At 46.2% G+C, this 26,469-nt stretch overlaps 1 protein-coding gene across 4 annotated transcripts in view; it reads right to left on the reverse strand.

Moving 5' to 3' along the window:
• The window catches only part of Acsl6 (acyl-CoA synthetase long chain family member 6), a 63,545-nt gene that overhangs the window by 10,207 nt on the left and 26,869 nt on the right, over positions 1-26,469 (reverse strand). For 3 of the 4 annotated variants that reach the window (XM_041664309.1, XM_041664306.1, XM_041664308.1), the window contains exons 10-20: positions 23,366-23,439; positions 21,419-21,496; positions 19,961-20,095; positions 19,433-19,567; positions 18,050-18,145; positions 16,840-16,912; positions 13,141-13,229; positions 11,979-12,095; positions 8,099-8,242; positions 6,564-6,665; positions 5,642-5,713 (exon numbers count right to left, since the gene is read on the reverse strand). In XM_041664309.1, the coding sequence (XP_041520243.1) occupies positions 5,642-5,713; positions 6,564-6,665; positions 8,099-8,242; positions 11,979-12,095; positions 13,141-13,229; positions 16,840-16,912; positions 18,050-18,145; positions 19,433-19,567; positions 19,961-20,095; positions 21,419-21,496; positions 23,366-23,439 (1,115 nt within the window). Of the gene's footprint in view, positions 1-5,641; positions 5,714-6,563; positions 6,666-8,098; positions 8,243-11,978; positions 12,096-13,140; positions 13,230-16,839; positions 16,913-18,049; positions 18,146-19,432; positions 19,568-19,960; positions 20,096-21,283; positions 21,362-21,418; positions 21,497-23,365; positions 23,440-26,469 lie in introns of all 4 variants that reach the window. The other variant, XM_041664307.1, reaches the window with a different exon arrangement.

Raw genomic sequence — 26,469 nt, forward strand, 5'->3', positions numbered from 1 at the left:
AGACAAAGAGGTTTGTGGAGGTGGGGGTAAAAGACGGGAAGGCAGGAATGTCAGGTGGTTAAGGATGGGGAAGTTAGATTTGAGCTCTGGCCCCAAACCAACAGGAGAGCACGTTTTATGTAAAATGTCACAGAAGCTCTACTTTTTTAAAATTGGAAATTACAGGGCTGGAGAAATGGATCAAGGGTCAAAGGCACTCGCTGCTCTTGCACAGAGCTAGGACTTGGTTCCCAGCACCTACATGGTGGTTCATAACCATCTATCATGCCAGTTTACAGGGTTTCTGACACCCTCTTCTGGCCCCTGTGGACTTTGCATGTGCATGGTACGCAGATATATATACACAGGGAAAACAAACACATAAAATAAACATGAATAACTTTTAAAACCCTTTTTAAGTTTAGGAACCACCATTTTGTGGTGAACCTTTTAGATTTATTCATTTGGGTTCTTTTGAAACATAGTCTTGGGTGGTTTGGGATGGTCTCCAACTCCCTATATAACTAAGGATGGCCTTGAACTCTTGATCTCCCTACTTCCCCATCTTGGGATAGCAGGGAAATACTACCCTACTGCTCTCCCACCTTCTTTTGTTTATGAAGTTACTATAATTTTTCCAAGGAGATGCAAAGACTAGGCTAAAATGTCTGCAGCCTGGCTGCCATCTTCTGATTTCCCAGTGGTACATGGGGGTGGGGGGGTTCAGTCCAGGAGCAACAGGGGAATGCAGCTGTGATGGCAGCAGCCACAGAAAGTGCAGAGGGAACTACAGGATGCCTCTTAGGTGGTGTGGAGGCTGTGAGGGGACAAGGGCTCAAGGGGAAGCATGATCGAGTGAGCAGCCCTTCCACCCAGCTGCCTGCCGGGCTGCCCTGCCTGAACTTGTACCACCAGGTTCAGCCCCACAAACAGGTTAGAGGCCTGAATCCAGCTGGCAATTCTGTCCCTCAGTGAGCAGATCAGAGCTACACCGCTACCAGGAGCTGTCCTGGGTCCGTTTGCATTCTTCCACAAACACCCATACAACTGACTTGAGTGACCCAAAGTCTGGGCAGTGGAAAGAAAGAAAGAAAGAAAGAAAGAAAGAAAGAAAGAGAAAGGAAGGAAGGAAGGAAGGAAGGGAGGGAGGAAGGGAGGTCAGACAATTGTCAATGATAACTTTAACTGTGGGCAACAGACTTTGGGCTTTTTCAGGAGAGAGTCAACAATAAGGCATGAATTCATTTTGTGAAGCAATTATATGCTTTCCATAAAGTTGTCTAATCATGAGTGTATTACAAAAGAGAATATTTGTCAGGTGTGGTGGCACACGCCTTTAATCCCAGCTCTTGGAAGGCAGAGGAAGACAGATCTCAGTGAGTTCAAGGCCAGCCTGGTCTACAGAGCGAGTTCCAGAACAGCTAGAGCTGCTACACAGAGAAACCCTGTCTTGAAAAATCAACAACAAAAAGGATTCTTAAATCTTCATTTATATCCATAAAGCTGATTTTCCAATTTTATTTATTTAACGTGTGTGAGTGTTTTGCCCACATGTATATCTGTACATCACATGCAATGCTGTGCCTGTGGAGGCCAGCAGGGGGCATCAGTACCCTGGAGCTGGAGTTACAGACAGTTGTGAGCCTCCATGTGGGTGCTGGGAATTGAGCCCAGGTACTCTGGAAGAACAACTCTTAGCCACCAAGTCATGTCTCTAGCCTCATGTGCATGTGAGAATGTATGTGTGTATGTGTGTATGTGTGTATGTGTGTATGTATGTATGTATGTATGTATGTATGTACATTTATTTTTTGAGACAGTGTCTCTCACTGCAGCTCTGGTTGGTCTGTAACTTACTATGTAGGCTCATGGGGATCCACTTGCCTCTGTTTCCTGAGTGTACTACCATGCCTGGCTCTTTCTAACTTTTAATACATTTTATAGAAGAAATAAGAAAGAAAATGCCTAACATTAGCTTTTTTATTCTTGAAACTTGTTACCAAAATGAGATTTATTGTAACATTTAAACATCGCATTGGAGTGTAATATCCCCAAAGTCTCTATTTATGTCATCTCATGAGAACATGAACCAGGAGCTGGAGAAATAATTCCTTGGTCACGAGCACTGGCTGCTCTTACTGGGCTCCATTACTAGCACCCACACGGCAGTTCACAGCTAATTGTCTGAAACTTCAGTTCCACAGTATCTGGCGCCCTCTTCTGGCCTCTTTAGAGTACTGCACACACATAGTGAATGGGCATACATACAGGCAAAACACCCATACACATAAAACAAAAATATATAAGCTCTCAATTTTTTTTAAAAAGCAACAACAACAAAACCATAAACTTGTGCATGTATGAAGAACCATAGTACTTTCAGTTTTTCAAAGGTATTAACTCAAGTTTGCTTGTAGATAATAAACCCAAAATAAATAATTTAAGATTAAAGACAGAAAAAAAGAAAAATAAAACATTTCTATGAATCAGAAAAATGATAAATCCACCCCTAAATTGATTCAACAACTATCCCTTTCAATAAGAAGAAATACAGTATGATTAAGAAGAGGTTCACTGGTTAGAAGTTGGAAAAAAAATCTATTGTGTCAAAGTTCATTGTCTATGCAAATCAATGAGGCACACAAATACTAAGAACATTATTAAATGAAAATTAAATGTGCTCAAATATCTGTTAGTCAGCTACATTGTTTCACTGTTGATGGGATATTTTAAGAACAACCTGTCTACTAGTAAAATACATCTTTCAAAGACCTCTGTAAGTCATATGGCTGACCTAGTCCTTAGAATTGCATGGTTCTGGACATTATGTCTCAGTAAATCCATTTTTTAAATTCGAAGTTTAGTGCCATCAACCCAACTCAATAAATTTTAACTACTAAAGTTTACATAGGATGACTTGGATTCTGGACTTAGTTATGCTGTTCTTTGTGTTTTGAGCTAACCCTTAACTGCCTCTTTCCCCACCTTGAGATAGAGTTTCTCTACATAGCTCAGACTGGCCTTGAATTTCTGATCCTCCTGTTTTAACCTCCCAGCTCTGGGGCTGCAAGTGTGGGCCACCATCCCTGGCTGAACTGTTTTGGTTTGGGTTTGTTTGAAACAAGGTCTCCTGCAGCCTCGGTTGACCCGGAACTTGCTTTGTGGTTGGAATGGCCTTGAACTTCTGATCTTTCTGCATCTACCTCGCCTGTGCTAGAATTATAAGAGCACACGGCCTCCATACCTAGTATGTGTGGTACTGGGGATCAAACCTAGGGCTACATACTAGACAAGCACTTTGACAGCTAAGCCACACCTCAAGCCTCTGCCCATTTGTTTTTGAAAAGGGAAAAGGCCAAGACAAAAATGGACTGTGGATCATCTGGGACAGCTGCTGTGAAGGAGGGGAAGGGGGGCCCATGTTTGGAGCAAACCTTCCCCTGGGCAGGAGCCCTGCTGCTTGTTTTGCTATGGTCAGCTGAGGCTACATGCTAATTCTGTGCCGGGGAGGATGCCACAGAGCAGGGAATGAGGAGAATGAGACCAGAGAAAACCAAGATGTAACAACTTTGGTGATAAAGCTAAAGACCTCTGGGATGTCACATGACTTTCCTGCATCTGAGTTTACCATAGTGAGGGCAGATTATTCGAGCAGAAAGGGCATACAGAAAGTCAAGATTCGCTTGCCTCTCATTAATGCCCTAACCAAAGGCAACGGGGAACAGGAGAACAGTGGAATTTTAATTGAAGGTTTCTTCTAAAATAACCTTAAGAATATCACACACGCGTGCATACACACACACACACACACCATCCTCTCAACCCCTCTCACGCCTATCCCTAATGCCAGTGTGCAGGGTTTTATCATTCTGGTGCTAGTCATGCATCCTAGCACCAACAGAGGGCGTGTGGGGCTCAGGAATTCACAAGGCTGTCCCCAGGTGGCTCAGAGTCTGTCCTTCAAATCACCCCAGACTACAGGGTCTGGAATCACTCAGGGGTAGCTCCTGGACCACATGGACCTGTGATCTAGCCACACAGATCCCCATTAAGGAAGAACAACAAAATAAATCCTACCAAATTTGGAGACTGAAATAATCATAGTGGCAAAAATGGACCTTCTACTCTAAAAAGCAAAGTCAGCAGCAGGAACACTTCATATTCAGCTTTGGCTGTCCTAAAGTAGCTACTGACAAATGAAAGCTTGTTTCTCAAATTGGCTTAACTGACACGTAAGTTTCAAGAGGAAAACAATGTCAAACATGGAAACTATTTTAGATTTCTTCATCTTGAAATTAAGAAATTAAAATCATAGCTGGGTGTGGTAGGTTGCTCATGCCTGTAATCCTAATACTTGGGAGGCTGAGACAGGAGGATTGCAATGGGTTCAAGACCATCCTGGTTTATGTGATATGCAGCAGGCCAGCCTGTCCTGTTCTAAAACTACTATAGCATGAGATCCTGTCCAAAACCAAGAAAAACAAGAATAAAAAAGAAAAAATTTTTAAGATCTTTGTACCTAGACATTTTAATTTCAGATTAAACATAAGAATTGTACATTTAAAACCAATTTAAAAATAGTTCTACGCTATCATCAAACCAGCATACAAAATTTAAAAATTCTCCTAAGCCTTGTAGATTTCTCATACTATATTTGTGGGACATTTTTTAATGGAAAACATTTGTTTGTTAGTTTTTGGGTGTCTCTGCAGAGCTCTGGCTGTCCTGGAACTTGCCATGTAGACAAGACTGGCCTTGAACTCACAGAGATCTTCTTGCCTCTGCCTCCCACATGCTGGGATTAAAGGTGTGCCCACCATGCTTGGTAAAAAGCAATTATTGAAAAAAACTTTGTTCTATTTCTCTCTGTGTATCTCTCCCTGTCTTTCTGTATGAATGAATATGAACACTCATGAGCAGAGTTCAGAGGTCAACTTTCAGGAGCTGGTTCTCTCCGTCCATCATATGGGACTCAGGCACTGAACTCAGGTCACCCAGTGTGGTAAGAAGCACCTTTGCTTGCTGGGCCATCTCACGGTCATCCCCTACCCACACCACAAAATTATGAAATGCTGACTTTATAAAAGACAATTATTTCAGAATCCAAGGAATGAAAATGTCTATCAGTATATTACTATTTTCTGCTCGGAACCTTTTTCTCTGTGGCTTTTACTCAAGCGCATAGATGATACATGAGGTAGGACTGAGCATGCTCAGTGCTGAGTCTAGCTACAGTAGGTCTCAGGGGAACTGAGTGTCCTTTCTTTGTGGGTGCCTTGTTTCCTCCTCTTTTGCAGGAGGCCACTGGGCTGGTAGTAAGTAAGTAAGTAAGAAAGTAAGCTGCCAAGAAGGCAGTATCCACAAAAGTAAAAATAAGGTAGGGCACTTGGGAGCCCAAGCAGGCCCACGTGGTCTTCCAGAGACAGCAAGGCTTCTATTTCAGCCTTACGATCGCCTGCGGTTGTAGGGACAACAAGCACAGTCTTACTTGTCCAGTGACCTATTTTAGTTCAGGAGCAGGCAGTTGGCTTGAAACAGGCCTTCGGGAGTCTGTTGGTATCTAGCCTCCTAGTGGGCCACATCACAGAGGAGAGAGTCTAGGGCAGGGTCACCGTGTTACGATGCAAAGGGATACAATGGATGTGGGGAAGGTCACAGTTACCTGTTCAAAAGAATGGAGTCCACTTTCCTTCCCCAACATCACCAAGTCATCCAGAATGGCTTTCTTCAACTCCTGAATTGAACCATGAAAGCAAAACAATAAGAATGCATTTCAAAATGGGGATAGAAGGGATATGGTTTTGAATTAAGGTTAACCAGTGATGGAGCAGACGCATGCTCTCTCAGTCCCTTCCCTGTTGAGGGTAACCTGGTGCCATGCCAATACCTATCTCTCACCAGGAAAGGAAGAGGTGCAAATGACCAAAGAGGTCACTGTGTTAGGGCATGCTTTATTCTAAGTGTTCTTTTGGTCAGCCTGGCAGTACTGCCACCCCATGCAAGCTCAGGGTTCAGCGAGGGAAAGTGGAACCAGAGACACCAGCCTATGTCTACTGCTGAAACATGGAACGACAATCCTCCCTAGACATATGCCATAAGGCAGTTCCATGGCGGTAGGAGAGATGGATGCTCTAAGCAGGAAGAACAGTGCTACGGTTTCCATTCTATCACTATCTCTTAACTCAGTGCACATGAGATCCACCTTCTCTTGGCAAGGCTCAGAAAGCCTGTGTTCACATCTGACTCTTCTGTGACCCATCTGTGTCCTGGGATCTGTGTCCTGGGACAAATCACTTCCTCTTAGACTGCTCCCTTTCAGGCCAGGGAATGAGAAGGCTAGATAAATTGTGTGGTGGCCCCTGGACCTAAGGATTTAATGGTTTTCTCAATTTCTAAAAAGAAAACAGGAATAACTTCAGCAACTACAAAAAGGCACAGGCCTGGTTTAGGGTCCTACCATGTGTAAAGTAATACCAGACACTCTGTACGCATTTAAATTTCACTGTCACTAGCTTTCCTGTCCCCTCATTATGTGACTCATAAAATGCTCAGCAGCCTGTCAGGAAGCACCTGGGGGTACAGACCTTATTTTTGCAAAGCTCCTGGAAGGTCCCTTTGATTCCTTTCTTCTGGGCCCATGCAGGCATGACTTCAGGGTCAGGCACAACAATGCCAACCAAAAAGGCCTACAAAGCCCACCAGAAAACACAGTCAGGACACAAGCTTTTAGAGTTCTCATTTGTGGTCTGGCATTAAAACTAATCTCTTGGTATTCTCAGACTCCACCCTTTCCTAAAAATAAGTCTTCCGTTATGAAACATTTGTTCAGAGGTTATAAAACACATCCACCAGGGTGCCACACAGTCCTGGCTGATTGCTTCTGACATGGGGCTGCTCCACCAGGGTGCCACACAGTCCTGGCTGATCGCTTCTGACATGGGGCTGCTCAATGGCAAAGCAGTTGATTAGTATGCTTGAGGAATGGGTTCAAGCTCTAATACCAAAAGTCAAAAATCAAACACACACACACTCATATACACCAGACATACATACACACATAATACACACACATATATATACACACATACATACACACATATACATACACACACACACAGACATATACACATATAGACACACACACACAATTTCTGATATATCCCCCTGATTCTCATGTCAATCTCAAATCTGCACATCTTGGAGGATACTAATCAAACAACTTTATTGATCCAAAGTCTGCAAGTCAAACACATTTCCCAGAACTTCAGAACTACTTCGAAATTATTTGTGAAGAACTGTTTTAATTTTTCTGGCTATTCTTTAAAAGTGATTTAAGGTTTAATTATATAAGCAAATGCATAGGATAGAATAGTCAATAACTCTAATATCACAGAATACGTTTTTGGTTTTTCTGACTGTGATCTAAATGATATTGACCGGAAACATTTTAGTACTGATAAGTGATATTATCATTGGTACATTCCTGGCAACACTATACCCACTTACCTGTCCACTTTAGTTGTGTGGCAGGGCCTAGAGGGTGGTGGATCTCAGAGGCATACTGTCTGGTTAGTATGCAGGAAGAGGAAGACCCTGAATTCAACCCACAGCAACACGTGCGTGCGCACGCACATGCACACACACAATCAGAAAAAAAAAATCCTGAATTTTTATTTAATATCTTGCCTCAAGAAATTCACCTCCCTTGGAAGTTAGTGAAAATATGCTAAAATTAGTAGAAATGTTTGTTTCTGTGCCTTCAAGCAACTCATTTGCCTTAATTGCAATTAACCAAACCCTAAGTAATCAAGATTTCTTCTGTATTTTTGCTTTGAGGCTGAGACTGGACTCAAACTCATGATCCTTTTGCCTCTGCTCCTGCATGTTCTGGTTCTGTGTGGTGCTGGGCACAGAACCCAGGACTTCCTCCTGCATGCCCGGCAAACACTTTACCTAGTGAGCTAGACTCTCAAGCTCCACAATTTCTCTTTTCTCAAGAATTTTCCCCTCTTGACCTGAAATGTATGGATGAATCCTGGCAGTTTGCTAGAAATCACAACCTAATCTGGATTTCTCAGCAGGCCAGTATGCGCAGGAGGGCTGGAGCACCATCACTCACCTTTAAGCTGTCCCCATGGACATAGACTTGTGCCACAGGCTCACTCCGGATGTAGATGTTCTCAATCTTCTCTGGTGCAACGTATTCCCCTTGAGCAAGTTTAAATATGTGCTTTTTCCGATCGATGATTTTAAGTGTTCCCTCCTGTGGAGTTGAACAGACAGCGTCCTAGGAAAGCACTCCCATTTCCAAGCTGGACCCCTGCCTCCTCAGTGTAAACTTACCCTGTGTACCCCAGCACAAGCTGCTCCGCTCTGTGTTACAGAGATGTTGCATGGAGCTTGAGGGAGCCGTCGCCCACCACAGGTGGGTGACATGCCAGTTCTGAGCATCCACCATCCTTTCTTCTGGATCAGCCTCACCAGACCCTTCTGTTTCCCCAGTCACTCTCACCCCAGAAGCAGGCATGCATCTGCCTCCGCTCAGCTCCATCTCTGCCCCATCAGGGCTCCTCTTGCCAAGGCCCATGCTCCAGCTCCACTTTCCCTCGCCAGCATCTCCAGGTTCATTCTCTTTGACCTCACTAGGTCTATTGCCCCAGCTACTGCCTCAACCCCGGTGTGCCCTTGCCATCTCCTGGTGGATGGCAGATTCCTCTTCTGCTACCAGATGATGTTGGAAGCCCTAGTCTATCCAGTATCCACTGGCATAGAGGGCTGGTGCCAGGGGCCTCCCAGACCCTGTTCACCTCACTGACCCGGGACCTTTTTGAGTTCCTGGGTTGCTTAAGTAGATGCTGTACTTTCATTATCTCTGAGAACAGCACACCAGGGATAACCATTTCCACATGCCAAAGTTGCTAGATCGCTTCATTGACAGGCTCCCAGATCTCACTGCTGGTCAGTGACTCCCATCAGGATGTGAAGATCTGTCTACCCCAAATACAGCTCACCCAGAATGAGGCTCCTGGAGATCATTCTTCTCAAGTCTAACCCAGCCTGGGGTCGTCCCTGTTTGCTTCACCTCTCTCTCTTGGCTCAGACCCATCAATCCTCACTCACAGACCCCTCTCTCATCAACCTCTTCCTTCTCCCATGGACATTGTACCTTGAACAGACAGATAGACAGACCCCTGCAGTCCCTCATCCCCACTCCATCTGCTTATCCTCCAGGGCCAGAGCAATCTCTCCAGGAGAGAAGAAGAAAGCAGGCCTGTGTTTCTCAACACTGGGGCTGGATCTCCTACACTGCCCTTACACTAAGCTTCTTTGGTTTCCATAGCAACAGCTGGCTGCTGTCACCTCTGTTCCTCTAATTAGGAAAATGAGGTTCAAACACGTTAGTTAACTCCCCCAACAGCCACGTGGATTTACTGGATTAGAGGACTATGCCTTCTTCATCTATTACTATAAAACAATATTTTTTCGAGCACAAATACCTCTTAAATATAAGCATTGAAGCCTTTCACATGGTCTTCCCGAAAATGGGGTGGGGGAATGACAAAAACACCACTCGTCCATTCATTCAAATAAGCTGACACCAAAACCAGGGTCGTATTTTAAAAGAAAAATTACAGATCAATCTTGTTTATGAGCAGAAACAAAAAGGCCAAACACAGCGTATAGAAAAATAGTGTTCATAGCTAAGATGAAGTTAAACCATGAAAGGCAACTGGCCTGACATGAGAGACAGAAAGAATAAACACTTATTTCAAATGTAAGAATAATTTCAATTAATATTCAGCCCTTATTTAGAAGTGATGATGACTTTTGATACTGACTCCACGGGCTCCGGGCAGCCTTTGAGTTTCTCGTGTCTGAGCACACCAGCTCCTTCACAAGGATTTATTTATTCACTTCTCACCACACCCTGAATGCTGGGAGCCTCCTTTCATGTTCAGTGCTTCAGCTCTGAGTGTGTATGGTTCTGAGACTCTTTCTTTATGAAAAAAACTAATGCAGAAACCAGTATATGTCTGTAATCCCAACACTTGGAAGGTTGGAGCAGGAGGATGGCAGCACATTTGAGGCCAGTCATATCCCTAGGACTATACAGAAATACCTTCTCAAAAGTAATCTATCACTGCCATCTCATCAATATATAAAAGCAAAATAATAATACAATTGATTGCAGGACCTTGCAAGGGGGCTGTCAAGAGTGCAGGGCCTTGAGTCTCAATCTTCCTTGGCTTAGGGGACAACTGTCCCTCCACAGGTGTCCATGCCCCACAGGCCTCTCTGGCCCCTCTCCCACTTATCCGTGGGCCTTTGGTTGGAGGCCTCTGATTGTCTACTGATCCTGTCCCAACTGTCCTGATGGTCCCTTCTACTTTCTCTTGTTCTCTTGACCGGAGAGTCAGGTCCAGTGAGTCCTTGTCCTCAGCTTCTTCCCTCAACCCTACTCACACCAAAAATAAAAATAAAAATATATGCCTTCCCTGAGCAGAGTCCCCATTCCAGGGAACACAATGGGGACTTGTCCTTGTCTGCCACCAGCATGAGTGTTTCTCAAGGACAAGTGCAGGGGCCCAAGCAGAGGCAAATTGGCTCACCTGGCCCCAGAGCCTGTGGGAGGGCTCAGCATTACTCATGTGTCTGAAAAACTCAACACTTCGATTCTGATCAAACAGCAGCAACTTTCCAGACACACAGAAGAGGTCCCCTGGCTGAGTGACACTAGGCAAGGGCTCTGGGTGTTGGCAACAGCATTTTTTTCCTTTGTATTCCTGTTTGATACATGCCAGGCACTGTTAAGGGCTCGTAGCCATGATCTCATTTGTTTCTTGTAATGACGACTGCAGCGGCAAACGATGCTATTATCTTTATTTTAAAACTAAGGGATGTGGGCCAGAAGGTTGGCTCAGTGGATAAAGGCACTTTCTGTCGAGGCTTAGGACCCGAGTCTGATTTCCAAGATTCTCATGCTAGGAGGAGAATTAAAACACCAAGCTGTTCTCTGGCTGCACAGTCCCTGCGGTGTACACACTCACACGCAAGCACGCAGGTACACAGAACACATAAATAATGTATTTAAATTTAAATTAGAGAATGAGGCAAATTGGTTTGAGCTAAAAAAGCTGGGAGCCGTGGCCAAAGACTGCTATGAAGATCCAGTTTCTACAAATGGGCCAGGGTGTGGCCCAAAAGAGGAGTGTGACTTTTCTCAAGGTGACACATCAACTTCCAGAGATCAAAGAGCTGAAGCAGCCAGTATCCGGTACCTGCCAGTTCCTCAGTTCCCTGGTTTTCCCTTTTCCAGACACTGACCTCTCTGCTGGGGACGGTGCCCCTGACTATGGCAGTCTGAATGAAAATGGCCCCCACAGGCTCAGAGGGAGTGGCACTACTGGGAGTTGGGGCCTTGTTGGATTAGGTGTAGCCTTGTTGGAGAAACTATGTCACGGTGGGGGGGGGGGGGTGAGTTTTGGAGTTCTGGAAGCCCATGCCAGGCCCAGTGGCATGCTCTTTTCCTGCTGCCTGCCAGTCTGGGTATAGAATTCTCAGTAACCTCTCCAACACCATGTCTACCTGCATGCTGTCGTGTTTCCTGCTAGGACAATAACGGACTAACCCTCTGACCTGTAAGCAAGCTCCAGTGAAACACTTTCCTTTATAAGGGTTGCCATGATCACAACGTCTCTTCACAGCAATGAAACTCTAACTAAGACACTGTCTTTCTCAGATCTGCTCAAGAAATACACCTCCTTCTACTTATCCACCAGGCTCCACACACTTGCAAACCCTTCCTTGAAATCCAGGAAGTTGATTTTAAGGCCCAAGTTCTGTCCTCCACACAGGCCAATGCCACTGTTATTGGGGCAACAGGAACAGGAAGCTTGGGACAAGTCTGGGGTGCATATGGAGAGCTGCCCCCTCAGTGACCTGGATCTCATACCCACTCATCGTTGACATGCGGGACACCAGCCTCCAAACGTACATACCGGCAGCCATTTCCCAATGTCTCCAGTGTGAAGCCAGCCGTCGCTGTCCAGGGCCTCCTTTGTCCTGTCCTCATCTTTTAAGTAGCCTTTGAACACATTTGGTCCCTTCACACATATCTGTGGGGGACGAATACCATGGCTTAGCTCACTCACGACGTAAGGGGTCCAGCACTGCCTGTCACCAGGCACAGGATCAATAGTGGCTCTCCATCTATTGGAAGGCCACTGTGGAGACTGTGACAGCCCAGAGGATGTGGAGTATCCTTCTGCTATCTCTGTCCTTTGGCCCACCCCTTGCCTTCTCTGAAGCAATGCCCACCCCTGCCATGGCTACTCTTTCTTCATTTGCTACTTCTCCCTCAGGAGTCCATGACCCTATGCTGTGGGACAATGGCCTTGCACTTTGTAAAGATTTGTCACTTGTATTTTAATAAAATGCTGGTTGGCCAGTAGCCAGGAAGGAAATAAAGGTGGGGCAAGCAGAACAGGAGAATTCTGGGAAGAGAAAAGCTCAGTCTGCAGTTGTCACCAGACAGAGAGGAAGCAAGATGAGAATGCCTCGCTGATTAAAGGTACCAAACCACGTGGCTAACATGTAAGAATTAGTTAATAAGAAAGCCTTAGCTACTAGGCCAACCAGTTTATAATTAATGTAGGCCTCTGTGTGTTTCTTTGGGATTGAATGGCTGCGGGACAGGTGGGACAGAAATCTCAGTCAACAACTGTAGGCTCATGGTGTTTTGTGATGCTCACCACAGATACCCATGACTGGGCAATCCTACCAGAGCTGCTCAGGTTCCCTGCTTCATTGGCAAACAATCTGTTTCTCCACCCACTCCCTAGGTCTGAGTGAGAACAGCCCAGCTCAGCCCACTTCACTTGGCCTATTTGAGTATGGCCATGTTTCTGAGGAGACAAGTAACTCGTGCCACAGCCGGGTGTGTACATGGGGGAGGGAAACTTCTTTTAAAGGTCAGAAATTTAAAAAACAAAATCTTGATTTAGTTCACTGAGTCTCAGTGTTGGGCTTTGGTTGAATCAAGAATAACTTTAAATGACTTTACATGCAGGTAAGGAGAAAATGGCTCCATCCACACTGTTTTTGCTGTCAACTGGCTACACGTGACACCCACAGAAGCAAGACATGACATCTTAAGCTCACCTCTCCCTCTCCTTTACTGGTCCAGTAGTTGAGTTCCTCTGCATCGACCAGCTTGATATGATTGCAGGGCAGAGGTGCCCCCACGTGCCCTAGGACACCAGAACAAAATGACACTTGTCAGTGTTTCAGCGCTGATGGTGCTTGACACCCCATGAGGTCCCCAAGCATCCTGGCATGGTGGGGCATGCCTACGATTCCACAACTTGAGAGGTGGAGGGAAAGTATCACCATCCTTGGCTGCATGGTAAAAATTGTGAGGCTAGCCTAAGCTACATGAGACCTTGCCTCTACCAAAACAAAAAGAAGACAAAGAAAAAGTGGAAATAAAACACCAAGCAGGTTAAAGTGGGGAGCTGTAGGATCTGAGTAACACACCTTTACACAGGTGCTGCTCAGGTGTAAGGGGAGGAACTGAGGACAAAGCAAAATCCCAGAGAAAGCAGAGGTCGACTTTCCCTTTACATTTGATTTCTTTTTATTACACAGGATTATTTTTGAGACAGAGTTCTCTGCATCCCAAGTTGTTTTGGAATTCACTATAGCACCCAGGCTGGTCCCACACTTGTGATCCCCTGGCAACCTTACCAGACTTACAATTATGGGAGGGTACCACCATGCTAGGTTTACATTTGGTTCTTAATTTTCCCACTATACTATTGCAGGATTAATAATACTATACTATTAGTGTAGTGTGTGTGTGTGTGTGTGTGTGTGTGTGTGTGAGCAGTATGCCACAGCACAGGTGTGGAGGTCAGAGGACAGCTTGGAGGAGTCAGTTCTCTCTCCAGTAAGTGGATCCTGGGGATTATCAGGCAGGGCAGCACATGCCTTCACTGGCTGAACTATCTCATTGGCTCTTATATTTGGTCCTTAGAGAGTGAGACAGGCATAATTTACCTATCACAAACCTACATGGGGAGCCTGAGGAAGGTGGGAGTCTCATGTTCATTATCTATATAGTTAGGAGGTTTTACAAATGATGCCTATATTAAAAGATTTTTTTTTCCAGCTAGGCATAGTGGTACACACTATCTAGAAGAAGGATGTTTGAGTATCAGGAGACTGAGGCCAGAAGGTGCCACACGAGACTTTGATGTTTTCCCATTATCAGATCATACATCTTGCTTGTGGGTCATCAAATACAGTCATCACTTCTTTTCCACTAGTAAGGCTGTTGATTGGTGCATACATAGATAAGCACCTAAAACTCCTGTTACACTGCAGATTTGGACTCAGGTTTGGGATGAGGCATGAGAATCTGTGTTTCTCACAGGATATTGATGCTGCTGTCGGACAAACACTACACTTGGTAAGCAAGGACCAAAACAAAAAAACAAACAAAAAACCCAAGGATGAAGCTACTCGTCCCGGGTGGGGGGGGGGAGTTAAATTTTGTTGGTCTTAAGAACTCCATTCACAATATCCTATCTAGTCAGTCACTAGCCTTTGTGGTCTTCACACATTGGCCAGCCAAAAGATGGTTAAACAGGTGCTGGCCAAGGTCCTGAAACCCAGTGTGCCCTGGTTATGGAAAAGAAGGTTGTGGCACATGGATTTCTCTCTTAGAAGACACATTACCAAACCTGGTATGATACTACTATACAGAGAGACAGTCTTTCCATACCCAGTATGCTAGGTTTTCTAGTAAGAATGAATAAAAAGTCAACAGTTTGAGCTGGGGCGGTGGTGGTGCACACCTTTAATCCCAGCACTTGGGAGGCAGAGGCAGGTGGATCTCTGTGAGTTCAAAGCCAGTCTGGTTCACAAGAGCTAGCTCCAGGACAGGCTCCAAAGCTACAGAGAAACCCTGTCGAAAAAAATAAAAACCAAAAAAAAAAAAAAAACAGTTTTACATGGGAAAATGCTAAGGAAAATGCCAACCCAAGTGTGGTCAAAGTGGGGATAGGGGCCTGCCACTAAGTCTGATGACTCAAGTTCGATCCCCAGAAGCAGAGAGAATGGACTTTCGTAAGCCTTATTCTGACATCCGCATATGCACCGTGAGATGTATATGTTCTCCCACACAAATAAATAAAAATAAACAAATGTACTTTTTTAAACGGTAAGAATGAATGTGCCCGAAAGGAATGGAGTTTGTGGAATGATGGAAACAATGGTGGAGGGGGGGGAGCTATGTGCTGGAGAGCTAGCTTGGCAGGTGAGAGGGTTTGGTGCTCCTACAGAGAAGAAGAATTTGGTTTCCAGATTCTTTGTTGGGTGGCTCATGACCACCTGGAACTTTTGCTCCAGGGGATCTGATCCCCCCTGCTGGCCCCCATGGGCAAGTGCACTCACAAGCACATACTCTGCCTCCCACAGACACATAATTAACAATAAAAATACTTTTAAATACTTCCAAAGATGACTCCTGAAAAATGCCTGGAAGTAAGAATGTGACCAAAGAGTTTACATAGGAAGCAGTCTTTACCCAGCTTGAGTGTAATAAGACAGGGTTAAAAAACAATACTCCTTATCTGGCCCAGTCAAATGAAGTTTCCATTTTGAGTTTACTATCGCGTTTCAAGATGCTGTGAAATACTATTGCATTAACTAGCATTTTTTTTTTGCGTGCACATCATTTTAAGTTTCCCAGTTTTTATTTGAGCAAATGTAAGCATGAACCACGGCCCCAAGGGGAACAGTCCTAAAGAATTCTCTTGTTGAGTGCTCAGTGCCTAGGCTGAACCTGGTGATGGATGACCCACGAGCTGACTACTGCAGACCGACTTGTGTCTGCTTAGGAGGAGGACTCTCCTCACAGTGAGAGTGTGCATGGACCTCCTTTTGAGATTGCCACCACCCTCTGGATACATTGCAATAGCCCATTCTTTAAGAAGTCGTCCTCGGAGGAACTGGAGAGATGGCTCAGCAGTTAACTACTTGCTGGTCTCTCAAAAGGACTGGGACTTGATTCCCAGACCCCACATAGTGGCTCACAACCCTAGTTCCAGGGGATCCAACATTCTCTACTGGCCCCTACAGGTACCAGACACACTCATTTTGCAAATAGGTACATGCAGACAAAACACTCATACACATACATTTTTTTTTGAAAGAGATAGCTGTCTAAGTCACATTCATCTCATAGCCTACTTCTTTCATTCTATTAAAAAACAGTTCTAAAGTAACTGTAAGTAAGGCAGTGTGGTTATCTAGATCTATAAAACTCAATGGGCTGGTATTATAGGCATTTACCACATAGAGTTATATTTTGTCATCTGAATTTGCACAACTTCTATTTATTTAGAAACCAGGACTGGTTCTTGAGCTAGTTCAGTGGGAAAAGATGCTTGCTGCTAAGCCTGACAAAGCTGAGTTTGATCCAGAAATCCACATGGTGGAAGGATAAAACAAACTCATGAAAGTTGTCCTCTGACTTCCACATGAGTGCCAGGGCATGCACGAGCACATGCACACATCTAGATGAAGTAAGCAAATCAATGCAATTTTAAATTACAATTAAAAATTTTAAAATAGGGGAAATATAAAAAGGAAGGTGAAAAATTTGCAATGAAGAAAATGTCAGATCTATAGCATCGCAGCCCAGACCTAACCACTGCCAACTGTTATTTTCTTTCTTTCTTTTGCTTTTATCTCCTAAGCTTCTGTGCAGATTTGATGGACTGGAAGTTTTTATTTGAGTGGACCAAGGACTGTTGTTTCATTTCCCCCCTGCCCGGCTCGTGCAAGCTGTCCTACCTGAGGTCCAGTCTCCTGGTGTTGTGAAGGTACACCCAGCTGTACATTCAGTTTGCCCATAACCTTCATAGACCTTCAAGCAAAACACAGAAACCATGATGTGGGCCAAACTGTTCCAGAGCTGCCTGGTGGCCCTTCTCGGCCAGCTCGCCTCCCAGCGACCGTCTGCTGCTCCCAGCTGAATTCTCGGCCAGCTCGCCTCCCAGCGACCGTCTGCTGCTCCCAGCTGAGGATGGTGGGAGGCACAGCTAGCTCCGGCGGAACTGAAGACAGCGGGGCTGTCTTGCTGCTTTTTGCCATGTGTGGTTTGGAATAAAGGTTTCTGGCCAAATTTCAACCATAGGCTCTGTTTTCACTTGGATAATGCATACTCAAGGTAAATGTTCTAGACTTACTGCAGGTCTGATTTTATCTTTGACCTTCCTCTCCAGAATTCAAGGCATATAAAGCATAAAAATTTAAGCCCTGTACTTAAGAAAGAGACATGTTTAACTTCCCTCAAAGCCTTGCTGCCGTCATGAGACAATACCTTGCCTCTGCAGGAATGCGACAGATTTTAACTGAATGGATAAATGAAGGGATGGTTTTGCTTGTTTATTTTTTGTTTTTTTCTTAGAGATGATCAAACAACAACAAAGGAATGGGCTCTCCCTCCCTGATGCTCTCGCTTTGAGATAGGAGATGTTTTGAAGACTGTAGAGTACAAAAAGGCACACAAAACATGTATTTATATTTTTATTTTTAAAAAAATATTTATTTTATGTGTATGTGTGTGTGAGTATATGTACCATGTGTGTGCAGTGACAGTGGAGGACAGAAGAGGACAATGGAGTCCCTGAAACTGGAGTAACAGACAGTTGTGGACCACCATATGGTTATTGGAAACCAAACTCAGGTCCTCTAGAAGAGCATAAGTGTTCTTAGCCATTGAGACATCTCTCTAGCCCTTAAGGAAGCATTTATAGTTCATCTGATTCCTTTTCCTTTTGCAAAAACTTCCAAGGTCCCAGGTAAAGGACTCCTAACAGGGATATACCTGGGGGTTCCCAAAAGGTGGCAAGGCCATTCTGCTCTGTGGATGTAAACTTTTCTTACCCACACAATGAAAGGCTTGGCTCCCCAGGATCTTCCTCTGTAACTAGAGAGTATAATAGGTGTATTGCCTGGCACACATACCACCACCCCCGAGGGAGGCCCTGGTAGGTAATACCTGGCACCCCAGAGCTGCTCGTAGGAATCCGAGGACGGTTGGTGATGCGGGGGCTGCTCCCGTAACAATCATCCTCACGTGCCCACCGAGACTGGCCTGTGAGAAGAGAGAAGCTGCCAATGCTTGTGACACCTGAGATGGTCCTCACTCAAGACCAACTTTCAACAGCTGGGCCCTGGAAGCTACGGCTCAGATTGGGAAGAAAGCTACGTACTGAGGAAATAAAGCTACCTGCCGAGGAAGCCCCTCCCTTCCACATAGTAAACCTGATCAGTCTACAACTTAACCTGCAATATGTCCTATTCTGCCACTGGTTTGAGATTAAGTGCCATTATTCTATGTGGCATTTTTTTAAATACTACACTTCTCCCTCCTTAAAGGATTCAGCTGCTTCCACACGCTCTCATTATTTGCAGATCTCCAAAACAATTACTTAGGACAATTTTCTCCAGCTTCCATTTTAATGGCATCGCCTTTTTCTCATGCATAAATCAATACTATGCTTTATTTACTATGTTCTGCAGAGGACAAAGGATGCTTGAAACACTTTGTTTCTGTAAGTTGATCCAAGAGAGCTTAAATATTAATTTTTATGGTTAAAAATAGAATAGCAAGGAGAAGAGTGAGCTGGTACTACTAATGAACTAGATTCCTTGCATGGTGCAGAGCATGGAGACTGTGGTGGCGATACGGTAAGGGGCACGTCTGGACTGGCCTGATTTGGGAGAAACTGAAGGGACAGGACACCAGAAGAGGGAAAGGGGAGCCTTAGCCATCTGGTGAGGAGTGCTATTTCAACCCACCACAGACTGTTTACTGGGAATGGCAAGAAGAAGCCCAGACCTTCAGATCCCAGGAGTGTCATAGTGGAGTACTGGCCTGACCACCCAGGCAAGGTGGAGGCCTTTTAAAAATGTATATATGTGGTATGTATGCACATGCATACAATATTTTAAATTAATCATTTGAGAATCTCATACCACATTCATTCCTCATTCCTCCTGTTAACTCCACTGGGTCCATCCCTAACTCCCTCACCTCTCCCAACTCCCTGTCCTCTCTTTTGCTTTGTTTAACATCCTATGGAGTCCAGCTTGTGCTGCCCATATATGCAAGGGTATGAGGCCATCCACTGGAGCATAAGCAACCCAGGGGTCCTCCCGCGAGTTGCTTTTTAGCCAATATAGCACATCTCCAAAAATTAAAAAAAAAAAAACATGGCTTTTAAAATTCCAGCAGCAGCTTAAGCTTTGACTACATGAGCACAAGAGTCATTTATTTCTTCACGGTATCACAGGTCACTGACACAATCTTCTCCACTTCTCCTGTGAGGTCGCCTGCCGGGCACCGTGTCACGCTAGACTCACAGGCTCGTTCCTTTACCTGAATCTTATTAAAGAAGAGGTCATCCCAGATGCTATTGTTTCTGATGATTCCACTCCGGACCTCAGCCTGCTTTCGCTTTGCTGCAAACTCCAGGAGCCAGCGCTTTAATGAAGTGTCTGCCTGGTGGAAGATCTGAGGAGCACAAGCAGGAGACAGCTCTCAGGGCCTGACACTCTTGCTTTTAAACACATCTTCCAGAAAGCGAACCCAGACTAGCCAGCAGAGGAGCCATACTCCAGTGTACCCTCGTGAGAGGTCACTGCATTTGTGGCATGAAGCTGAAGGTTAGCACTGTCAAGGGCCAGGAACATTTTGGAGATAGGAAAGGGAGGGGAGGGGAGGAGGGAAGAGGAGGAAAGCTAGGTCTCTTTAACCAGAGTTTTGGAGGCTGAAGAAAACCAGAGAAGGAAGTGCAGGGAAGAGACAGGGGACATAGGAAAGGAGGAGAGGGAAAGCAAGCCTCCCTGGGACCCCAGATTCTGTCCACAGCAGCTAATACAAAGCCGTGTAGTCTGTGGGGCTCACCTTGTCATACATCCGATTCAGCAGCCGTGGGACCACAGGGAAGATGGTGGGGCGAAGAGCCTTCATGTCATCTGAGAGGAGGCGGATGTCTCCCTGGAAGAAGCCCACACGGCCTCCATGGCAGTAGACAACAGACTGAAGGGAGAGGACAAGAATGTGGGAATTACTTAGGGTGGGCACTCCTGGCTGCAGTCCAGAGCTATCAAGTTTCTAAGACCCCATCCAACCCTGGCTGCTGCCGTAAGACGGTGAAGAGTGCAGGGAGTGACCCACCCACCTACAACCTTCACACTAAGTCCCAGCCAGGCCTGGGGTAAAGGCCGGGGAGAAGGCCGGGTGACAATTGCTGAAGGAGCCATTCTTGGTGGCGCCTGCCCTGTTGCAGCCACCCTGCTCCCACGCTGGAGACTCAGCTCTGTGAAATGTTCTGCTATCCGCACTCTATAAAAGGGTCTGCTCCAGCTCCCTAGAGGGGTCGTAGATTTCCCAGGGACATCTGTCTCCTCGGGCACTAGCCTTGGCGGGAGATCAGGGGCTCCTGGCTGGTTCCTATGGGGCCAGAAGCACACACAGGGCCCTTACATGTGTTCTGTTTTGTAACACCCAGGACAGCCTTTTAAGGAAGGCAGCATGCTCCGTGCGATCATTTGTGGGAGAGGAATGCAAAGCTTGGAGAGGTAAAATGACTGGCTCAGTTGGATAAAACGAGTTGACATTAGAATGTCTGGCAATCTAATCCAGGCCCAGAGAGGGGAAAGCAAGCCCCACGATAGCAGATCTCTCCTCTAGACGAAGTAGAAATATACTTGAAAGATGTATTTTATTCACAGGCTGCTCCTTTGAGTGATATGTGCATGGGAAAGTCTCTAACCTCACCTTCCTAGATGGATTCCTGCCTTTGCTGGCTCTGCTCTCACCAGGTCTGTCTCAGGGCCATTCTTACACAGTCCCGGTCTACAGCCCCTGGAGCCATGACAATGCCACAATTTTACTGCTTTGTTCTGCCTTATAGGAGCTTTCGCGTCATGGAACACAAGCGTGTTGCCTGTCACAGAGTACTTCTGTAAATCTGTAAAATGCTCTTGCAGCTGACACCGCCAGCCAGGCCCTCGGCCAGCTGAGGCGTGTCTGGGTGCTTCCGGAGGAACTGCACCTAGGAAGGACAGGTGGAGAGGTCAAGGTCCTCGGATCCCTCTGGCCCCTTGCGTTACATTCTAAAGATGGAGTATTGAGTCCTACTTCACACCGGCAGTGACGAGTGATGCCTTGCTCTAAGTGAAGGTTCAGGGCACAGAGGGTGCCTCCCTGACGCCAGGGCCTTACCTGCACCATTCGCTCAAACATGTGTGCTAAAGGCAAATAGGAAAAGTGCACATCCGCACAAGTGGGAGCCCACTGACTCTGCAAGAAAACACAAGGAGCCCAGGCAAGTCCCGGTCAGGCAGGCAGAAGTCTTACCTGGATCACTCTCTCAAACATGTGAGCCAGAGGCAGGAAGGAGATGAGCACATCGTCCTGTCTCGGAAAGATCACTTTCTGCAGGTGACGGGCATGGGAGACAGAAAGGAAAGAAACACTGACAGGAAGACAACGAGAGAGTCATAAAACAATAAAGAGAAAAATGGTCCTGGGGGGAGGGGTGGACAGGAAGTGGGGGAGGGGGAGAGGGAGGACAGAGAGAGGTGAGATGAGAGGGAAAAATGATGAAAGGAGGGGGTGGGGAGGGAAGGTGGAGGGAGAAAGGAGAGAGGGGGAGGGAGAAGAGGGAGGTAGGAAGGGGGAGAGAGAGAGAGAAAGAGGGAGAGAGAGAGAGAGGCAGCATAGGAAGCGAAGTGTTAGGTCGCAGCGCCAGTGGGTGTAGGTTATCTGCAGAAGCAAAGAGCCACATGAAGCACACATAAACCAGCAGAGCCAGGCTCCGCAGGGAAGTCTCCTCTCAGGACGGCCTGCACCTCGCTTGCAGTCTGTCTGTCGGTGGTGGCGCCAGCCTGACTCTCTCATCCCCATCCTTCCTGAAACATCTGCCATGGTCTCCCTGGGCCACCGAGCAGAGACCAGTTTTGACTCCATGGCATTTTCTAGGCCTTTCTTGTAGAGGAAATGGCTCAGAGAGTCCTTCATCTCATCTGTGCCAGCTGGGCTGAGTTTTGGGCGGTGACAGAGGAGAACGGGCCAAACCACAAACAGGTGGCCAGACACAGACTCCGGGGTCACAGCTAGGAAGCAGGGCCTTCCTTAAAGGAGAATGCATCAGCTGGGCACTAGCCCGCAGCTGTCTCAGATGGGACTGATCCCAGAGACACAGGCTGTTCTGTCAGCAAAGGGTGGAAGTTTCCTTAGTGGATCCTAACTGCTCTTTGTCTTGTCATAGAAGTCTTTACTCCCTTTTGCCTTCTGAACTAATGTGGACAAACTTTGGGATCCTGAATCATGGCTTAGAACCTGATCTCAACCAGCAACCATGCCTCGGTTTCCCACCAAATCATCTCAGGGTTTGGAGTCTAGGCTCCCAGTACCCTGTGGTACACACTCGGAGAGAGAGATTGTTTCCATGGGGGAGAAAGGGCCTGCCGTCCTTTCTCCTGAAGGAAGCTGTGGCACATACTCACCGCAATGCACTCGGGACAGCTCCTCCTGTCTGAGCTGGTTATAAACACTAAGGTGCTTTGGTCAGACCAAGAAAGCAAGCTGGGTGGGCTTTACAGCTGCCTTTGAGCACAGCCTGACAGTTAGCAGCTGTCGCTGTGTCTCAGACTCTAGTAGTCCTTAGACACAAAATCACCAAATCAAACCCTGGCCTGCATGAGAAGCAAGTCAGTGAGGCTTACTCTCCAAACAAAGGCACACACAGGAGCTCAAGAGCTCATTTTTGAAGTGAAGAAAAAAAAAATAAAACAACAAAAGCAGGTTTGCATGCTCCCCACCCCCACCCTGGGCTCCTGGAGCTTTTAGATATTAAGTGAATGTTGGGGGGAGGGTCATTTTGGCATTGGGGTTGAAAGCTGGTCTGATGGCTCATGCTTGTAATCCCAGCATCTGGGAAACTGAGGCAGGAGGATCAGATATTTGAGGCCAGCCTGGAATACATAGTGAGACCCCAATCCCTCCTCCCGACAAAATAGTGTTAGGGATTAAAAAGTGGTTGTGAAAGGTGTCCGATGAGGACAGAAACTCCTGCCTGCAAGCATTGCCCAAACCCTAAAAGAATGACAGCACCAAACACAACTCTGAGCACATCCAACCCTGGGTCCTCTCACTGCAGGCATCGTAGGCTAATTGAGAATATGGCCAATGCATTTGAAGACGAGAGTGTCCTATGGTAGTATCAAAAGCCTGGACACCCTGCCAGGCCAACTTGAAGTGTCCCCTCCAGAAATAGTTGCACGGGAAGTTTACTTTATTCACCTCGGTCACTTTCAGGAAGCCTGAGAAGTCAGCCACCACGTTTCCATGGGTGAGCATGGCACCTTTGGGGTTCCCTGAAAACAGAAGGCAAGAAGGAACACTGATTAGGAGGTGGAAAGTTACCCTTTGACCTCCACATATATACTGTAGCATGGCACACTGTGACATGTGTGTACCCACCCAACCCCTACGCATTTGTAATCTCAGTTCTCCAAAGGCTGAGGCAGAAGAATTTTTGTGAGTTAAGGCCTGGACTATAGACTGAAACTCTGTCTTGAAAAGAGGCTTCTAATTTTACATTTCATGTGAATTTTGCCTCAAAAAGGGAAAAAATGGAGAGAAAGAAACAGAATCTGTGAGGAGGATTTCTTTGGAGAGGGTTATACTGAGTCATCTCTCTCAGTTCTAATCTGAAACCTGAGCTCATACAGATGCTAAAAGGACCTACGGAACCCAATGAGAAGCCAGAAGAGGCCCCAGTAACTTCAAACAAGTAAAGAACCCCAGAGGCAGGAGGCAGTCTACAGTCAGGAGTCAGCCTGAGAGGATGCTGTCTTAGAAGGAACCTGTTCATCAAGTTGTTCTACCAGGTATCTTGTCAATCAATGAGAAATGCAACCTCCCCATAACACCAAGGAGAGAATTGGTGCAGACAGAGTTAGGAGCCCTGGTGAAGGAGGGCTCAGGTAGCCCGGGAACGGTACTGCCTACATCAGAACTCAGAACACTATCCATCATTGAAAGCATAGGTGTTTCAATGTTTTCCCTCAACCATCTCCCAACTTCCACAACCCACTTCCTTGTTCTTGATCCCCCGGGTCAAACCTGGTGGGAGAAGGTGGAGCCCCCACTAGCAAAGTTGGGAAGCAGGAGAAGCAGAGAGGGGAGAAGGATGGGGGATTGGGTTCCCATGCCGAAGCCACAGCTCAAACTGCCACTGTGTTTCTGAATTAAGCCTCTGTGACTTGCAGAGACCATGGGATACTTTATTAACCAATAGTGACCAGGAAGACGTTTATCCAGGGTCAGAGAGAGAAAGAGAGAGAGAGAGAGAGAGAGAGAGAGAGAGAGAGGGAGAGAGAGAGAGCTTCCCTCCTCGATCACGTGGAATTTGGTAACGGAGATAAAAATAAACTCTTTTTCATAATTATATCCCCTGAGGCCTGCTTGCTCATCTTGCAGGTGACCCACTTGGCATCAGTCAAAGCCTCATCTTTTAATTCAAGTGATGGAGGCGTTCCTCTGCATAGGACGAGTGATGAGTGAGGCCTCAGCCTGCACGCTGGTGCTTTCATCCATGATGCCAACACCAGATTTGGTTCTGGGGGACATAGAAGCTTGTGTTATTTGAAAAGTGATTTTTTTTTCCTAATAGGTAGTTGTCAAAATGTCTTCCTTCTGAAAAGAGAAAGACGCAGAGGATCTGCCTTACCAGTGCCTGGCTCTCTATTCCAGTGCTCTGTCAGGCCTGAGCCTATGTTATTTCTCCTCTCTGACCCTCAAGATTCACATCCTACAGAAGCCTGGGGTGCTTAAAGTACTCCAAGAGTCACCTGGAAATTTTCACCTTCCCACTGGAAGTTTCTAAGGATCATTCTCCAGATACGAGTCACAGACAGAGCTGTCACAAAATAGGACCTGGTGCCGAAGTTGTTGGAGGGGCTGGCTTGCACGCATGACTAGCATAAACTCAGGGCAGAAATCCCCACAGCCCTCTCAGCTGAGGCCTGACACTGATGGCCTTGGCAGTTCTCCATTCTGCGCCCGTTTCTACTCCAGTGTAATGCCAAAGTTCAGACCTTTCTGAAGCACAAATATTCTTGCAGATTCAAATGTCACTTTATAAATGGCCTACAGGACTCTTAAAATATTCCCGGAAATGTTCAGATTATTTCCACAAGTCATCTCTACACATTGCTCAAAGGCTGAAGGAGAAGCGAATGTTGGTCAGAGTCTAGAAGCTGAGAACAAAAGTTCTCTTGGGAAGTGTGAGGAGAGCCTTCAGGAAGGCTCCATCAGCTGTGCAGATTCAGGACAAATCTACACCTCCAGCAGCATGTCCTGTAAACTGGATGTAGAAAGTTTTCTGGTTGCTCATGTGGAGGACAAAAATCATCCTAGACAGAGCTATGAGCAATCAGTTTGCAGAACCAAGATGCAGGTTTTCCTGTAGCTGTCTTGGTTGCTGGTACAGACAGTGAGAGGCTCTGCCACCCAGGTCAACGTCTCAGTGATAGCCACTGTCAATTTCTTGGTTCCCACTCAGAAGCCAATAAATAATTGTATTATTCATTTACTATCTATGGAAACCGAGTCTGAAGAGAGGTCATGTGATTCCAAGGCAATAGCAAGAATGCTGAGTTGTCAAGGCAATAGCAAGAATGCTGAGTTGTCTCCCCGAGCACCAGCCGGTATTTTCACAGTGATTGTGTACAACCTGGCTCCAGACGGTGCCGACTGATTCTGTTCTTCTCTGGCCTGACTGATTTCAGGACAGTCCCTCCTCAGGCTAGAAGGTGCCAAAAGTCAGTGTCAGGTCATAGTTTTCACGTTTCCCCACCATCAATGCTGACGACCAGACATTCCACATGCTGTGACATCAGGAACAAGTGTGACCGACATGCTGACAAGAGGATGAATGTAAGAGGCACAACACAGGCTTAGCCTAAATCCGAGGAAGTCCAAGTATGTGGTCCAGCCAGATGATTTTGGGCCAAAGGCCTGCTTGCTCTCTCAGACCTGCCTGGCACCTGCCATGGCTTTAAAGAAGATGGCCGAGCAGTTTTCCAGCCCCGTGCATGCTGCCCCTCTGAACAGATAGGTAAGGCCAGCCTGGTCTCCATGTGAGTCCACAGTACGGAAGGCACTAGGTGGGACAGCTGTGCCTTCCAGCTGGCCAGCAGCGTGTTTCAACAGCACGGAATACTTCTCCAGATAAAGGAGCTGCGGCATTGACCGAGTGAACTACTGAAGTTACTCTGGGAGGTCGAGGAGGTCCAAGCTAAAAGCCACAGCAGCGACTTATTCCCCAATCCATGTCATCAAAAAAAAAATTATGCTATGAAACTCAACACCCAGAAGATTTCAGGAGGTGCTATTTTAAA

Source organism: Microtus oregoni, unplaced genomic scaffold (genome assembly GCF_018167655.1).
Source record: "Microtus oregoni isolate MIOR12 unplaced genomic scaffold, Mior012 000015F_ref0000493, whole genome shotgun sequence".
NCBI classification, from domain to species: domain Eukaryota; kingdom Metazoa; phylum Chordata; class Mammalia; order Rodentia; family Cricetidae; genus Microtus; species Microtus oregoni.